The following is an 18,534-nucleotide window of genomic DNA, read 5'->3' on the forward strand; positions in this document are numbered from 1 at the left end:
CAGTCCCTCTCCATTGCCTGTGTGGAGCCTTGCTGTGTGTGATGGAGCAAACTGTTCTGGTGACAGCCATTCTTGAGCTTAGCTGCACTCATAACAAGTGGTTGAAAGTGGTTTTTCACTGTTACTTCCTTAAGCAATAGTGGTGGTAAGGGACTGGTGCTTTCCTCCTGCACCCACAGGGTCAGAACATCTCTGTTTTGGTAAAATGTGGAACAGAAGCATAGTTCTGACATCTGCGAGGAGAGAGGAGAAAAGGGAATGAGCCTTTCAAAATAAGGACAGTTCTTGGACTGTTCTTAAAAAGGCCTGAAACTTGAAAACCACAAACTGCAGGTGAAAAGCTACTTCTTTTATGATGTGGGATACTTTCTTCCACACAGTGATTCCTTGATGTCTTAACACATGAGTTTTGCATTTCCCAAAATGAAATTGGGAAGAACAGTGGAAAAATCATACATTGCCTTTTTTCACTAGTGTCTCACTCCATCTTTTCAGCCCAGAATTTAAAGATAGGCTCTGGCCTTCACTTAAAAGGTATACAGCAGATGGTTTCACCAAAAGGAAAGTAGTGACTTCAGATTCAGTTTGAGAATTTTATTAAAACCATAGGTTTCTGTTCTATACAAAACTGAGGAGATTAAAAAAAAAAAAAAAAATCGTATTAACGACATAGAAAACAATGTGTAAGTGGCTTGTTGATAAAAATCTCTAAAAGCTATATACATGATTAATACTATGCAACTGTATTAATGTAGAGACTGTTAGCAACTTTAGCAATATATACAAACTACACTCATAAATATCTTATTTACAGCTAATAAATAACACCCAAAGCTAAATCATGTTTCCTTATGAAAAGAACCTTCACTATTTTGTATCCAAATTCTAAATGTGTTTGTATTGGATCCTGCATTAAGGGCACAGCTGTCCAGATACTTTGCTTCTGAAGAATTGAACTTTTAAGAGAAAATTGCAACAAAATATGGAATCTATAGGGAATAAATCACTGTATTTATTTTTAGAGGTCTCAGATGCCGTGGCTCAATACAAAACCCCACCCTCAGTGACTCATCACATCTCTGCTGTAGTTTAATCAAACATGAAATCAAATGTGAGCAAATTCAGAGTAATTAATATTCCAACATATTGCACTGTTTAAGACTTTTATCCCCAAATATGCTAGCAGCTACAGTTGGAAATAGGAAACAAATTGTGCACATAAACACATAGTTTTTTTTCTTTGCTTTTAAGATGGGATGATATTGGGGAAATCACCATCTCCATGCTGTCTTGCACATCCAGGAAAAGACAACACCCAGCATCAATAGCTAACATTACATGTCTCCAAATGTCTACCTTCAAGCCCTTGTACCTCCCAGCATTTTGTTTACCCTCTAGAAAGTTAAAAGAGGGTATTGCACCTTTCAGCACACTAGAAAAATTATGTTACTTAAAAATGGGGAAGCAGACTGCCTTCAATATACCTACTTTTTTAAACTTGCAGCATGGCTAATTTGAGTGTTTTTCAGAGCACTCCTTGTGGAGCACACAACCAGGCTGCTTTTAATTGGCTCAGCTCCTGCTTCCTTGCTGAATTCCATCTCATGGCAGAAAACTAAGCAGCTCCTAGCACTGTACCACAGCCAAGAAACAAACTGAGGTGGATCACTGGCAGTCACAATTCCAGTACAGGGAAGTATGAGCATCCTTGTCAGCTATCAAATGGATTCACTTGCACTGAAAACTGCATACAGCAGCCACTCAGTTGCATGACTGACACTTGGTGTCAAAGAGCAGAGAAACTGTGACAGTTTTGGCATACATGACGCAAGCAAGCAGGGAGAGGGTGGAGAGTGGGGGAAGTATCTGTTTCCTGCATTTTCTGGTATCTCAATTCCTCTGCAGCTCCATTTTCACAGTGTTGAAGGCTAGACAGTTTCACTTGCAATAACTGAAAGCACAGATAAAATATTAAATGTCTGCATAAGACACTGGCATTGCTACCTTCTCCTACAGCTGTTATTTATTCCAGGGTAAGCGACATAGATATATAGCTTAACAGATCATACCTATTCCTAAGCAGCACTGGCATCTACCCCCAATTAAATACATTCATAACCACAAACTAAAAAAATTCATCCCCATATTAAGTCAGTCCCTGACACCTTCTAGTATTACACACAGCAAAGGTGTTTTTTTTTTTCACATAGGAAACCTACTTACTTGCTAAACACACACTTGAAAATTATGAACTCTCTCCACTGAACTGCCTGAAAATTCAGTTAGCCAAGACAAAAAAAAAATCCATCTATAGTTTCAAATGACTTCTGAAAAGAACAAAAAAACCAACTAACCAAAAAATATCCCAAAACCAAACAAAACAAAAACAACAATAAAAATAAAATCAAGTACAGGGCTTTGTTTCTTTTCAATAAATATTAAAAAATTGCTATATAGGATCTGATGTCAAGAAACCTTGTCACAAGGCACCATGATTAAGCAAAATTACCTATGTCTTTTCAGCACTCCAAACTTTGGCAAGTTGTTTTTCAGGTTTCTTTTTTTTAAACTATTTGGATAATGTATCTTTATGGTTAGTAACTTCATATGCTGAGACTTTTTTACAAGAAGTCTCTAAAATAGCTAGGAATAGCAGGCAAAAATCCAGCAGCGGATAAATATTTCTATATATTTGGTTCTGAACATCCAGTCCACAGGGATGAACAGACTCTTCTCCTCCCCAGTGTGAAAAATCTTTGTTCTTGTCACTTAAGCAGATTCATGAGCAGAATTTTCTTTTGAGGCTTTCTTGGTACTGTGGAGAAAAAAATAACATACAAAGGTGGTGAGGAAGATGTATGATATTTTTTCCTCTCTTGTCTTATTTTTGAGCATTATGATCTTAAAACTCCCTACTTAACAGGAAGATAAATTATGTGCTTGGGCTTCTCCTGGCTTCTGCTTGATTTTATGTCAGATATACACACAGAGGTCTCAAGGCCAGTCCAGGTCATTGCCCCAGAGTAACAGCCAGCACATGTGCATTTTTATACAGAGCTAGCTCTCAGTCCAGAAGTGTCCCCATGAGACCATTCACACACAGAAACTGAACTAAAATAAATATAACCACTTCTCTATCTCAAACTTTACTGGGCAAAGTCCAAAGACTGTCCCCACATCTAATCTGGGTCAGGAAAATTATCGATAAATAAATTAAAGTGCAACAAAGGGCTATTAAACAAAGGCAGAATCTCTGATCTGCAGAGGTGAAAATCTCAGGAATTCACCCACCTGATGGTTGCCATCAGAAAGCAGTGTGCTGAGAAGAGCACCTTCACATGCCTGCTCCATTCCTGTACCAGCCTCCAAATCTGCTGCTGGCCAGCAAGGAGGGAGAGCTCTGAGCTGACCAAGTATGGAGGTTTGAATGTTCTACAGCTAAGGGTAAGTGTAAGGAATCTTGAGACAGACATGCTTTCCTCTTTGTGCTAGTGTCCTGTCTCTCTAACAGTCCATCATACTTGGCCTCCGAGTGACTGGGAGAGGCAGTGACTAGCATGCATTCCTCAGATATTCTAACAATCACACAAGGATGGTTAGCAGAGAAGCAAGCTAATAGCTCTTAAGCTGCTAAAGTGGCCACAAGCAAAACTCTGATTTGTCTGAGCTGTAGTGCTTCTGAAGCCTTGAGAAAACTAGTGCACAAGTCAATTAAAGGGAAATTATCTAAAACCAATAGTGATTACTCATACCCTCCTCTCTTCCTGTTGACGGGCTGCTCTGAGCATTTCACAAATATTGCTGCCTCTTCTCCCTTACTGAGACGTGAGGTGCCATCTCGAGAACAGAACACCACTCTGTGGAATAAATATTGGAAAAATCACATGACTGAGCCAAACATCCCTTTTTAATCTTAGAAAGAAGATTGGTGCTTGGAAATAATCTTTAGACTTTGTCATGTGGACCACTGCTACTTCATAGGCCTGTGAGAAAGTTATTTTTAAAAGAGAATTCTGTAACAAAAGAAACTGGTAAATGAATTATACATGCGCATCAAAGTATAGCCATAACTTTCACTGATCCTTTGCAAAAAATTATTGTGGCTGAAACAGCAGAAGTTCTATCCCAGAATCTCTTGGATCTTTATTTACACCAGTCTTTACGTGAGTTTTTTTTGTCAGGTGAATGAACTTGGAAGAAAGCCATACTCCCCCAAATGTTTGCAAATGAGCTAGGTTGCAATTTCCAGAAAACATGAGCACTTGCTTTTCTATTTATCAGTACTTTCCCCACACCTATATTTGTTCAGCTCTGATAACTGTTCTTTGATCAAGTGCCTGACCTGTTTATTCAAAGAAGGAACTTATTATTATTTACTATACATAGAACACACATACTCTGTTCTGGGCCCATGTTCTGCAAACAGATCTCATGTTTAGTGAATATGAGTATTTCAAAAGATTCATGTCAAAGCACTTCTGTTCAGACTTTGATGTTTCAACATTCATGCATTAGCAATGTCCTGCAATAGTCACGTGTTTCAGTTTTCATCCACCATTCAGATATTCAACCCCTAAGAAAATCCAACTTAACTAAGCAATAATTTCTTGTGCAAACATACTTTTGGCAGGATTTCTAAAAATCTCCATCGAAGCATGTTCTTTGTGACAAAACCTATGCAAATATCCAGCATGAAAAAGGAGGACAGAAACTGCAAATACAGTCACTGTTGCTGGTTCTTGGAGATACTCTCCTGCATATTGTAGCTAACCTTAAGTAGATACAATAGTGGGATACAAATTAGTTATACAGGAGTAAGACTACAAACTGCAGATACCAGTGGAAGTAAACTACTGAACCTGGCTGATCTAAATGGTAGTTTGATACCACTGGAGCCCTGATTATCATTATGCTGCACCTATTTGTAACCAGTTAACATGACTGTCCCAGCCTGTGAGATACCAGAAATCAGGAAGTACTGTCAAGAACTAATATAGCTTATAACAATCAAAACAAGTTACTTTTTCTGAGTTTCTCCTGACTTCACTCTGATTCTCTGGATGTCAAACGTAAAAGGAGTCCACCAGTCTGACCAGCTGAAGAAGGTGTCTTTTTCCCACTGCAGCTTCAGCATAAGCAGGTCTCCAATATCTACTTCTGTGTAAATCAGGAAGGAGAAGGTCTTGTTTGAGGAGACTTCAGGCCTGTGAAGGAGAATAAGAGGGAGGAGAATAAGGAAACAAATTAAAAAATAAAATACCACCTGAAACTCTTGGAGAGACAAAGAAGATTTAGGAGCAATAGAACCTGTAATTTTTGTATTCCAGAGAAGGAAGCAATTCTGCATAGTTCTGATGGATGAAGGAAAAAAATAGCATCTGATGGGTGAAGGAAAATAACATCTGATGGAAGTAAGGGAAAAAAAACCACCTCTGCCTTTTGTAGAGGCAAATGGAACATCCTTCTGTGACAAGGTTGGTAAAATTCTGGGACAGTGTACCAGGCAAGGGTTGTCCTCTCCTGTGCTGGTGACTCTCAGAAAAGCCAGACAACCACCACCCATGAACAGTTTACATTCCTCAGAGCAGAAAACTAGTGTTTTCGAGCTCCATTCCCTGCCTGCCTGTGTCTAGGTATGTACACACAAACTTCTGCTTATTTGCAGAGCAGTGAAAGCAAATCCCAATTCTCCCTCAGCTTCTGCATTGAGATCTTCAGATGCATGTCTACCTTAAGTATTTAACATGGTATAAAATACTGAGAAGAAAATAAGAAAACACTTGGAAAACTCTTATTAGGCTGAGTCACAGGTCAGACTTCATGTTTCCATATTTCAGATGTCTTATCAAAAAGAGCTCCTGTAGGGTTTGGTTCATTAGCTTCAGAAGTGAATACAACTCCTTGATCAAGGACAAGAGCAGACTCTGGGACCCTGTAAGATTACTGTAGCTGGAGCCAGAACAACTTTTTCAGTTGAGACTTTAACAAATTTAGGTAAACTCAGCAGTACTTTGCAATTGTTTCTGTAACTACTCACAGTGTGAAAGCAATGTTCTCACTTTCATCTAGCTTGCCATAGAGAGAGATCAGGAATGGCTGGTTTGTCTTGGTCATGTTAGTCTTTCCAAAGAAATGGATCTTGACTTGGTAATGAAAGACTGAAAGAATACAAAAGAAAATGATATTAGGAAAATTCAACCTCCAAAAACACAGCTGGTGACAAAAACACCCTGTCTCACCTCTCAAAATCCTAGGCTGGAATATGCCAGCTTCACTGAAATGAGTTTATTTCCCTGCAGGTGTCCAGGGAATTATTTTTTTGAGAACGTAAATATTACCAAGCAAGGCAATTAAGGACAATTAATTAAAGGCAATTAATCACCATTAAAGAACACCTTTGCAGTTCTTGCAGCTAAATTCTGCACTCAGGCTGCCATTATAAACTCAGAATATGCAGTATCACCTTCAAACCTGCTACTGAACATGTAAGGCCTGCTGTACATGACTTGAAACAAGTGAGCTGTGCCCTTCTCTTATAGGAAGCTTGGCAAAAAGAAAAAGAAAAAATCAACCCACTGACGATGCAGATTAAGCACCAACTGCCAACAGAATACCAGTCTTGCAGCTGCTCTAACAGTGAAGGAATGTGCTATTTGATTGCTGGTCCACCACACAATGCACACTATAAGCATACCATGGGGTACAGGCAAAGCTAAGGAGGAAAATAAAGTAGTAAAATCCAACGCTATTTTCCCTAGCTGAAAGCCTCCCAGTTCTGTCCGGCATTGTCCTTCTCAGACCACCCACAGCAGCAAATGGAATCAAGAAGTGCTGTGATATTTTAATGAGGGTTGGTGCTCCTCTAGCAAGTGCGCTACAAAAGGCACAAATCTGATGGTTGCATATCTTTAAATAAGGTGCTCACCAGACTGAGTTCTTCTGATTATTTCCCCAGCAGAAGTAATTAATCATTTGGATGAAAAACACTGCAAAAGTTCCAAGTGATTGGGCAGCAGAGGAAGCCTAACTTTTGGTACTTAGAAACTTGTTACAAAGGACCTTTCTTTTTGTACTCTACCCCACACCCTGAGTAAGACAACACTTTTCTCTGAGACTTAAAATGAGTGGCAAACTACAGGCCAGCTTTATCCCTGCTCACCACAGGCACCAAAGCAGCAATATTCCCATCTGCAGCACATGCCCATCATGACACACAGCTGAGCACAAGTACCAGTCTTGCTCACCAGCAAGCAAGGAGTGCCTACCTTTATAGGGCATCTGAGCACGGGTTTTCAGATACATTTTGGTGTTTCTCTTTGTTCTCACTCTGTTGACCTTGTAACCCAAATTGTTGCAGCGGTTCTTGCGGCAGCTCAGGCAGAGGCCCTTCTCAAAGGCCTCCTTTGTGTTGCAGCGATAGGCCATGCTGGGCTTTTCTTCATTGAGGAGAGAGTCAATGAAGAGGTGTATGGATCGTTCATGGGAGCATTTCACCAGCTGATCCACATCTTGAAAGAATGAAAATGAATAATATGGACACATGTACATATACACACACACACACATATATAATAATATACACGTACATATAATGATATAAACCCCTAAGCAATGCTGTCAACAGGCATGATCGACTATGGCAGAGCTGGGCTTCACATGATGACTTTTAAAAGCACTTCAAAGAATATATTCCTGTGCCTGTCAGAGATCTTTCCTTGCAAGACACCTTGCAGGGCTATTCAGGTTTCCCTCAGAATGTTTGTTTCAGAGCAATCTCACCTCCAAAGCCTTTCTCAGCAATCAGACGCAGTGCTTCTCCCAAATTGCAACCTGGCTGGAAACCTCCACCATTGGGATAAATATCAATGTGTCCAACAGGCTTCTGGATCCCAATGCTGCGGTCTGGAGAGCCTCGGGTGTAGGTGTGTAGGACATCCACAAACTCAGCATCATCCGGGGAGAGGCGGGTCAGTTCATCCGCATACTCAAAGGTAGGACCAGCAGGATCCAGCCCTTTACGGGGTAAACCACAAAGAAAAACTGATATTATTGTCTGCCAAAGATACTGACGTTGACAACAAATGCCAAGCTCAGCTGCCACATTGGGCTGGAATATTCAGTATTCCTGTAGACATTACAGATGGATCATTTAAATAACATCAATGAATACAGGAGAATCAAATGTACTAGCTTGAAATGCTGTCACCATTTAAAAAAATAAAAGTGTATGCAAACACATGGAAGGAAACCCAGCTAACTTCCTCAGAGCTGTAGCATTTCCAGTGGATGAAAGAAACAAGCTCCTAAGTATTTTCTCAATGTTTTCCTCTCTTGTCAAGAACTTGTATCTGAAATGTCTGAAGTATGGAAAAGTCTTGCTGACAACCCCATGCCAGGGGAGTAAGTGAGAAACATAAATGAGGGCTTCACTGTCTAAACACCTGAGGGGAGGGGGATCACTAAGGTAAACTGCCAAGCTGCAGCAACACTAACATCAAAAAGAAAACAGAAACATTTTGCCAGGGAACAAGAACTATCACCTGTGCAGACAGCTACCTGAGAGATGGCTGAAAGGACACATCTTTTTTGCTGCCCTCAGCTGGGGACAGGCACCTGTGGTGTTCACCCACAGTTAGCTCCACTTGGTCTGAGCTGCCTTCCCCTCAGCTCTAAGGGCTTCAGGGGCCACATTATGTTGCTCCCTATGCTTTTCCCAGGGAAAGGTTCACCTCAGCATCAGGAGGAACTGTGGAGGCATAACAGAGGGCTACTGATGTGTCAGTGATTTGGCAGCCTCAGTGAAAGCAGCAAAGATGCAAGTTAGAGAAAGGGCAGAGAGACTAGAGCTTTGGCCTCCTGACTTTAATCTGCCACCTCTCAGGACTCAATCTTTCCAGATGTGACTACTGCCTAGCCCACCTCTCAGCATGCCTGTGGATTTGGGATCACAGCCAGGCTCAGGTGAAAGAGTAAAGGGTACCCTTCTGAATGGTACTCCCAGTCTCTCAGCAACAAAGACATCACAGATGAGCAATTTTCTTGGCTTCATTTGCTGATGCTGGCAATTCCTTTGTCACTGAGGTCAGTGCTAGGGGCTCAGCCCTCCAGGTGTTGGGTTGTAAACCAGCCCCAGAGTGGCCAGGCACTCTGCCTTGTCTAGCAGATTTCTTTAGGCTCCAAAAATCACCTTAAACAGACATCTAAGCAGACAGAGCAACAGGGCAAGTATACGTCTTCCCCAAATTTTCACAGTATTATTTCCAGCCTAGAATATTTCTTGTGCTCATTATGATTAACTTTGTAATAATCCACACTGGATCTCTTCCGGTTATCTGTCCAGTCTCCCTTTGAGCCCATATAAACTTCTTGCATCTGCATCATCCCATGGCAAAGAGTTCTGCAGATACTAAATCTGCTGCAGCAGAATTTACTTCCAGTTCTGTTTCAATGGCTTCCATCAGCTGCAAGGAATGACTGCCTACATAAAGACAACCCACTGAATTTCTCATGCTTCAAGAGATACTGTGACCTTCTCAATGGCATGGTTTGATCAGTCCCCACCACAACCCCCCATACTACTCTTTTATCAGGGCCTATTCACTCATTTCTTGTAGAGAAGAAATTAAAGGCACTCACCACCTCTATTGTTATTTTCTGAATTTTTTTCCAGTTCTACCCCAGACATATCAGCCCTGATGTTTCATTAAATCATGAATACATAGCCAAAGTACTGCTGGCAAGCAACAATTATTCTGGTGATTTTTCAGTGGAACATAGTATTTCAGTGTGGAAGAGATGCAACTCTTCACTCTGCAGTCACAGGATTACTTACCAGTAATTCTGTTCACCTTCTTTTTGGTCAGGTTCCCAGCAATCCCAGCAGCATGGGCACCTAGGCTGTACCCCAGCAAGTGGAGATTGTTGAGAGGATAATTGAATTTCTCCTGCAGAAGAGAACAATTTGTTTAAAGTTCAAAACTAAACACAAAAGAAGTCAGAAGACACAAAATAAAATGTTTTGTTAATGCTGGGATTTTTGTTTGAGCCATGAATAATAGAAGAAACACTATACAGCTATCACAATTTTGTGCCATTGTAGATTTCTTGATCTAACTAATTTATGGCCAAAATCTAAGCTTAGAGGAATGCAAAAAAAAAGTACAGAACACAAGGCTGTTTATTTTATAAAAGTTTTCAGCCACTCTCTCCCCACAGTTTCTGGATTTCCGAAGGCAGGGCACATTTCTGATTGCCAAGAGCTGGCTGCAGAATAATAGGAATCTGTCTTTCATAGCTATGTCTCACAGAGCCCTCAGAAATACTCTGGGCCCACAGGACACCACAGACCACAAGGTAAAGTACAAAAGACCACAAGAATGCAATACAAAAGGCCTCTGAGTAGAAAATAGTAAACCAATGCTGGAATTTTACGAGTCCAGCAAACCTTTCTGCAAGAGTTTAACTCCATCTTCCCAACAGGAGATGATTAACACAGCTGCATAATTGCTGTTTTGTCTTCTATGACATTACGTAGGATGTGAGACAAGTCTCCATGTCTTACCTCCAACCAGTCAATAAATGTAGCAACATCCTTTCCCACCAGCCTGGTGTATGCAGCAGACACCGGATAGTGCTGCTGAGCTCGAACCAGCCAGTCCACCACAATGACGTTTGAGTCAGGCTCCCTCTTGTAAAGAGCATCCACCAGCTTCGGGACCCAACTTTCATACATCCCTGTCACCTGTTGGTTTTGGTGATTTTAATTAAAATAGGAGATGTATTAATATATCTGTGAGACACTTCTGCACAGTTTATCAGAAATGTGGTTAAAAGGGAGATTCCTCCCACTTCATCTTACCGTCCACCCATGGATGACTACAAAGGTTTTACTGGTATGATTGAAGTTGCACTGTGCCAGGCTGTTCACCTGCCCAGGAACAAGGTAGCAGACATCCTCATCAGGCTCTGCAGGCGTCCGTAAAGAAAACTTGCTCTCGATTCCCTCAAAATCATTTTCACCTTCCACTGTAAGAGCGCAAAAAATATATAACAGTGTTTTAAGAGTACTAGGACAAAGTCAGAAGGCACAGGTACAACACTGGAGAGATATCTGGAACTGTCAAGAAGTGGGATGCATGGTTTTAATTTCCTACAGCCATGTAAAGAGGAAGTCAAAGGGTGAAAATTGCTCCCCGTTCAAGGTCCTGCTAAAACAGTAAGAATCTGCTGAGCTGTCAGAGAGGTATGTATCCATTTTAAGAGTCAGTATTTTCCCCATTACATTAAGCAGGAAATCTCTTAAGTATCACAAAAGTACAGAAAACTGCACAGGACACCCACAGATCATCCAGTCATCCAGGAAAGCAGAGAGTTACTACCATACCATTATGTATTTTGGTAGTGTATCCTCCCCATCACCTCACCAATAATCACTGCCTAACAAGGCCTTTTATAACCCTATGTAGTTGCAGTGCCTTAAAAGCTGTGAAGTCACCACTATTTTACAAAATGCCAGCTTTAAGTTTTGACCAACAAACAGCAGGTGAGATGAGACACCCATCAGAGAAACTGAACTAGCAAACCAGCAGTCTATTTTAAGAATACACTTTCGGGTCATCTGATAAACTACAGAAAAATAAGCTTCAGAAAAATATCTTCCTCTGCCTGAAATAGAGGGAAAGAGGGTGGGAAAAGAAGTGCAAGTCATGTTGTGCTGGTAACAAAGTATGTCGTGGCCTGCAAAGATCACTCCCTCCAAATTCCAGCTTCAAAATTTAAGTACTTCTTTTCCTGCCAAGACAGAGAAGTGACTTTAGGCTTTATACTCACTGTTTCCTTTGGGAAGAGACTTAAATGTCTCCTCTTTTTATGTCTGATTCAACTCTTAGATGCCTCTATGTACAGCACACTCTGTAATTAACTTTTCAAAACCCAGGCCCCAGTTTGGCAACTTGAGTTAGGCAAATACTGATTGCCTGTTTTTTCAAGTGCAGCTGAACTTAGGCCAACTCTGTTCTGCTCAACATTGTCTTTCCTGGCATCAAGACCACCAGCTTTTCACAAACTCCTAAACACACATTAATGAATGGCTCTGAGCCACCATAGGGAATACAAATGAACAGGGCAAGGACCTTATGCTAGGCATGCAAAACAGATTTCCACTGTCCCATTGCAGAAGAGGTTTTCTATGATAATTAATTGATTTGCATTTCCTGCATAAAGTTGTGCTGCATTGCTCAGGTGCTAAATAACTAACAATTCATTTTTTTCCAAAACAGTTTTTCTGGTCTTCTCATTCAAGCTACCACACACGGCAGGGCACTCACTTACACTTGACCTCACCTCAGAGAGCTCTATAAAGTTTGGGAAGTTCTTGCTGTGCTTGGAGGGTCGCAAGAATCAGGGTGTAACCTCTTGCATTAGGTCTAAAACAAGCACAGAGCCTTGCAACAAATGCTTATGTAGCAGTCTCAGAGAAACTTGTCAGCCATAATCAATGGCTTAACATTGCCCAAGTTCAGCAGGATTTCTTACCTGTCAAAGCACATGCAGGAAAGCAAGAACCATTCATTGAACAGAGGCAGTAGTCAGCTTTAGGTTTTGACCTTGCCTCTGCTAGGCTGGCTAGCTAATCCAGGATAATTACACTGAGGGCCCCCTTCCTGCCTCCTTCCTCCTAAAGAAATGTGTTTTTCATAGACCTTACCCTTCCTTCTACCAGTAGAAGTATTCACATAATGGTAAATATAACATTTTACCCACTAATGAAACTTAATTTACCAAACTAACGAAATGTTTGTACCTTTTCTATATTTTCTGTATTAACATTGCATGTTAAAAATTTATTTTGGCACCAACTGACAGTATAAAACACTTATTTGGAACAAATCTTTAGACCTATATTATTTACTTTTTAGCCAGGAAAAAAAAAGTACCAAAGGCTAGTTGGTTAAACATCAGCTATAAGTTTTCACTTAGCTGTGAATCAATAAAACCTTGAAAGGAACAAGAACAGCTTTCAACTGTAAGGCATACAATGCTAGGACTTTCAATTATGTATATTCCCTCCTAGTAGAGGAAGGCGAACAAGAATAGTCCACCTGCTCACTAGTTAATAGTGCTTCCTTTCATACCTAGATATCATTTCCCTTTTGGATTAAACTTATCTGATAATCATCCAAAATCTAAATTACACTGACATCCTGTTTGTAGTGTGTTTTCAATTACAAGCTAGAATTTGCATGTAAGTTCGGACCACAGCTCTTTTCAAAATAAGCTCATAGGAAATTTACAATTCAAAGTGTACTGTACTTAAGAGTACACTTGGAAAAGTGCACCAAGCTTAGAAGGATTGCAGTACAGTGGCACCTGCCACTGAAGACGTGCTAAGTGCTTCACACATATTTGCGTGTTTTAGTCTAAAAATCTTTGATGAGTATTTGAGAGCATAAAATCACTGAGATACAGTCACCACGAGGAAAGCAGCAGCTGCAAAGCAACAGCCCATGAGTTAGGGAAATGGCAGGCAGCCACTTTTGTCATTTAACTATGTTGTATAAGGAATTAGAAAGTCAGAAGAAATTACTGTTATCATCTTATGCCCACAAAAAGTGTCGTGTTATCTTGTGTCCACATATGGTCACTTTCCAGCAGGCAAGATATTCTTTGGATGAGGGAAGTGCGTGTGTAGTGGTGTTTATTACAGACGTCTTCGTGGTGTGCTCATCAAGAAGCTTTCCTTGGAATTTGCCTGAGTTTGGCTTTGCAAATTTTATACAGTGCAGAGCAGAAGATATCCTGTCTATACCTAATGCTGTGCTGCACACATGCTGCAGTACCACCTCCCATTCCAGCTTCTGCAGAACACAGGTACATATAGTCTGTACACACTCACCACACAGACCAACACCTAGATGTACCATGCTTTAAACCTGAAGCAGAGAAGTTACATAGCGTATCACTTCAGAAAGCTAGCATTTCCCACTTCTGCTTTCATACCTCATCGTACCTCTATTAAAAAAATTATTCAGATCCAAACTTTGTCATTCATAGACTTTTGCCACAGACCTTTTCCTCAGAGACTTAAAGGAAGCCGTTTCCTTGAATCATGTCCTGAGCCAGTGAACTGTTGGGCCTCATTCTTATAGTCTTACACAAAGACATGCAGAGATAGCCAATATACACACTCACCACGCTTTAGTTAATAAGGTGTTTTAACTCAAGTTAATTAAATCACAGAAAGCCCAAAAATAGATAATTTTCAGCATGTTTCTGAAAGGTGAACAGAAATTTATCTGAATTAGCATCACATTTTTCAGAATGTAGATACAGAAATTAGATATTAAGATATATACATACATACAGGTTGAGATACCAAAGTAACTTTTCATGACAAGAATGCAAGTCCCATTTCTAAACAAGGCCTTTGAATAAAAAAGACTGGAAGTAAAATGCATTTAAAAAAGAAATCCATATTTTCACTTAAAAACTACACTTTCCCATAGTTCAGCAAAGGTACAAAAGCAGGTGTTGTGTATTGCCAAAGCTTCCAGGCACACGGTTACAAATACAAGAATCTGTTGCAAAACAAAGTTTTCTCTCTACTGCTACATGCTCAGAGTTAACATGACCTACAAAGGGATTATTTAGGGAACTGAAGCAGAATTAATGGAGGAGAATTAAGAATTAAATGACCAATTCCAGATGGAAACTGGCTTTTCAGGCTGCATTGCCAAAACTTCACCACTTTGTCATGCTATGCAAAGCATTTTCTGATGCTTTTCTTACACCCCTACTTTGACAATATGAGTTTCCATATTTAAAAAAAATTAAAAGCTGTCCTGTGAAGCAAGGTATCAAGAACCTCGTAGAACTCAAAGAAATTGGGGGGGGGGGGGGGGGGGGGGGGTGGGAGGGTGGAAGCTTAGTAACCGGGAAGTCAGTAGTTTTGTTTTTCCTGTCCAAAGTTTGTGACACTTTGGACTTGCAACTTGTGAAATCCCATTCTGTTAGGGACTCCTATCAATTATCAATTTTGAAAGCATGCCACTGACTTTAGGCATTCTGACACACTAGTCAAGAGAATTCAGATTCAAGTTTCTTTCACAGGAAGCCCAGGGCAACTTGGCAAATTATTTTGATTGTGAAACTGTTTACCACTGGTCAGCTGGGTGGAGAATGTGAGTCTTGAGGAAGTAACATCTGGAATATTAATCAAAAGTTAAACTGCCCACATCATACATGTTGCCAAAATATGATAACAATGCATTTGTCAGAATGAGCCAAAACCAAAGCTATGGTTTTAAAAACGGAATCTTTGATAAACAACAATTTTCTGGCATTATGCACTCAGAAATGGAAATACTATTAGCTAGGTGAAAAGATCCTTAGAAATTATACTGCTAGACTGTGTCTACTATAGCCCACAGAGACATGCATGCACACACATGCACAGCAGCAAACATCTGCACATAACATTGAACATTTACCAGCTGTAGTTAACTGGGCTAAATTTTCTCTCAGCTGACAATCAGCATTAGGATCACCCATCAATCAGTCATACTGAATTCCTGAGAGTACTGAAGCAAACTCACAGTCAGCTGTAGTACAGGACTTATACTACAGAAATGGCACAAAAATCATCTAATTGATCTACACTATAAACTGAAAGCAGACTACTGTGTGTTGCAATCCCAGGAAAACTACCTCACAAATCAAGTTATTGTTTAACCTTGCTGCAAAAATATTACAATTTGAGTTTATTTATGAATTCCTTAATGGCAAAGGCCTGAAAGTACGTTCTGCTTCACTTCCCAGGTGGGCCAGTGGAAAGAACAACACCTCTGGAACACAAGTTCAGAAGATAAGCAAGAACCTCCCAGCTCAAGTTCTGCAGCTGGCAGACTGCTCTTCTCTCACTGTACACAGGGGTGGCCCACCCCTCTCCAGGGTACTCTCTGTTGAATTTTTACTCAGCTGCAGCTGGGACACTCAAAACTCAATCCAGCAGATATCTAGCCATCCATCAGTCCCTCTGGGATATCTGGAATTAGCCCAAGACAATTAAAATGCAACCACTGTCAGATTTTGCAGTAATATAGAGGCAAGGATGCATGAGAAAGTCCTATCATGTAAGTACTTCTGCACAGATGAGGTCCCAGCAAACTTTTAGGAGTGCTAATGATTATGGTAATCTCCAGCACAACTTGATGCCTGAGAGCCTCACCTCTGCACTTTCTCAGAAATGTATTGTTTCTCAAAAGGCCATGCCACAGCTGCCCTGGTATGTCTATCCTAAACACAAGCCATAGAAAAAGCCAGCAGCTCACATCACACAACAGTGTAAATATGCCAACTTTCGATTTACACTGGTAAAAATAAGGATCTGAATGTATTCCTAGCAATGCTTTTATCTTTTCGTGGAATACCAACATTTTCTTCACCTAGAAAGTCCTTTCTATGTTGTTTTTTAAATACTCTGGATTCCTGGAGGGCTGGACCTTGTGTTTTCTGTGGTTTCAAAAAACTTTTTTCTGTGGTATGCATGGAAAAGTGTGGAATTAAAGGCTTGAACTGCTTCAGGATGAACACACAACCTGCTTTCATATAACCTGTCCCTAAGGAGAAATAATGAAATTATTATTAAGCCTGTGGCAAATCAGTTCCTGCAGGGATGAAAGCTTTCTCTGGGAAGACAGTTACTTCACAGTATAGAACTTGGATACTGTGATGAAAACTGTTTTTTATTATCTCTGATAGTACAAGATTGGATTCAAAGCTAGAACACATTCCTTTTGCTGTACCCTAGCACCCCATCCTCTTACTTTTGAATACTTCCCTTCAGCTTCCTTGTACACAAAGAAGTAACAAAGGCATCCACAGCAGAAAAAAATGGCAGTTTATATATTCCAGTTTAGAATCACAAAGCAGCTCTAGGAGCTACAGTCACCCTTTCTTCTAAGGCCAGAAACTTTTAAAGATAGATACTTTCAAAGATAGATACAGATACTCTGTGTGGGAGATCAGTGTAAGAAAGTAAGCCTGTGACAGGGCAATGCTAACAATATTTTAAGAGCGTTCTTTAGTTTTTAAGCTTGCAGAGTAATGGTCTCCTAAAGCTAGTCTCTTTGTTCATAACGGCTTCAATTACATTGTGATTAATTGAGAAAGCATTAGTGAAAATTTAGCACCATTTGCACGTCTTTCATCTCTTCTAGCTTGGACAGGATGCCTATGTACAAGTGCAGGTACAACAGGAAGAGCGCAAACACAGCCATAAATGAACCTAGAGAAAGTAAATCACTCTGTTCACTTTTCCCCTAGTGGATTCTGCTCATTACAGGCTTAACTACAACTCGAACACTCTACCATGATGACGATGAAACTCATTTGCCTTGTCTAGGATCAAGAACTGTACGAAGTCGGGATGCTGGGATAGGTGAGTCCCATAGAGGAGGAAGCCGAGGGACCTTACCGTAGTGCTACTGCTGTGCAAATCCCTTGTTGGGGCAAAGGACTCTCGGAAGCCACCTTGTCTCTGAGAAAAAAAGACATCCCAAACCTCAACAGGTCGCGCCATCAGTCCGGCAGGTTGTGCCTGTGTTTTGGCTGGGGAACAGGTTCCAGGTCTCTCCTAACAGGATGGAGGTTCCCCCCAGTGTCGTTCTCCAGCGCCTTCCGAGCCCACTCCGCGACATCCGAGTCCCGCAGCATCCCAAGCACCCCGGGATAGCTTCACAAAGGAAAGATTGCAAACTCCCCTTTCCCGCCACGCCGGCAGCGCTTCCCCCCAAGCCCCCCTTTCCCAAGAGCAACAGGCAGCTCCCGCACACCCCATGTCGCTCCGGGCGCCGTCCTGGCCGCCCGTCCCGGGACTCACCGCCGAGAGCAGCCACCCAGCGCAGGCAGAGGCACACGGCGGCCAGGAATGCCTTCCTCCACATCTCGCCTCCTGCCGCGGCACGAAAGTTTCGGCGCGAAAAGAAAAAAAAAAAAAAAAAAAAATTAAGCTTAAAAAAATAAAAATAAGTTTTTTTGCTTTAAAAACTTATGGTAACTAAATAGAAGTGCGGCGCAGGAGCGCAGCGATGGACAGGGCAGCCCAGGGAGCGCCCAGCACCACCAGCGTCGCTCCCACCCGCCCTTAAGTCGCGGGCAATATGCAAATATGTAAATATGCAAACTCGCAAACGAGCCCCCCGCGCCCATTGGGCGAGCGCCACGGGGCGGGGCCGGGGCTTGGGGCGGGTTCGGGCTCGGTTCGGGCTGGAGCTCGGCGCGACCCCGGCTCGGCACGGCGTGCATAGAGCCCTTGGCTCCGAGCCCTCCTTGGGCCCGGCTCCCACAGCCCTCCCACAGCCCTGTCCGCGCAGCCAGGATGCGGCCCCAGCTTTTCACCCCCTTGGTCCTTCCTGCGTGTGCCGACCTAGTTCTGCTATGCCTCTGGTGGGGTCTTCCCTCCCATTCCTGCTTTTGCACCAGTAACCAGCAGCATTTTCTGTATAGTGCTTGCAAGGGGACTTGCAACTCTGCTGT

The 18,534-nt window shown here is 41.5% G+C and overlaps 1 protein-coding gene across 1 annotated transcript; it reads right to left on the bottom strand.

Annotated features, from left to right (window-relative positions):
* Positions 1-990: 990 nt before the first annotated feature.
* Positions 991-18,131, bottom strand: LPL (lipoprotein lipase). Its single transcript, XM_058864812.1, has 10 exons — positions 17,879-18,131; positions 10,859-11,025; positions 10,562-10,741; positions 9,833-9,944; positions 7,780-8,013; positions 7,266-7,508; positions 6,038-6,158; positions 5,022-5,204; positions 3,753-3,857; positions 991-2,815 (listed from the first exon to the last, which is right to left on the bottom strand). Exons 1-10 carry the CDS (start codon positions 17,940-17,942, stop codon positions 2,770-2,772), a joined length of 1,455 nt encoding a protein of 484 aa, XP_058720795.1. The 5' UTR covers positions 17,943-18,131; the 3' UTR covers positions 991-2,769.
* Positions 18,132-18,534: the final 403 nt, after the last annotated feature.

Source organism: Poecile atricapillus, chromosome Z, assembly GCF_030490865.1.
Source record: "Poecile atricapillus isolate bPoeAtr1 chromosome Z, bPoeAtr1.hap1, whole genome shotgun sequence".
Taxonomy (NCBI): Eukaryota; Metazoa; Chordata; class Aves; order Passeriformes; family Paridae; genus Poecile; species Poecile atricapillus.

Excerpts from the sequence above, each read along its gene's own strand:
- LPL (XM_058864812.1), bottom strand. The coding sequence starts at position 17,942 with ATGTGGAGGAAGGCATTCCTGGCCGCCGTGTGCCTCTGCCTGCGCTGG. Across the intron at positions 11,026-17,878 it reads CTGGGTGGCTGCTCTCGGCG|TGGAAGGTGAAAATGATTTT; the intron begins GTGAGTCCCGGG and ends GCGCTCTTACAG. Across the intron at positions 6,159-7,265 it reads TGCTCAGATGCCCTATAAAG|TCTTTCATTACCAAGTCAAG; the intron begins GTAGGCACTCCT and ends GTATTCTTTCAG.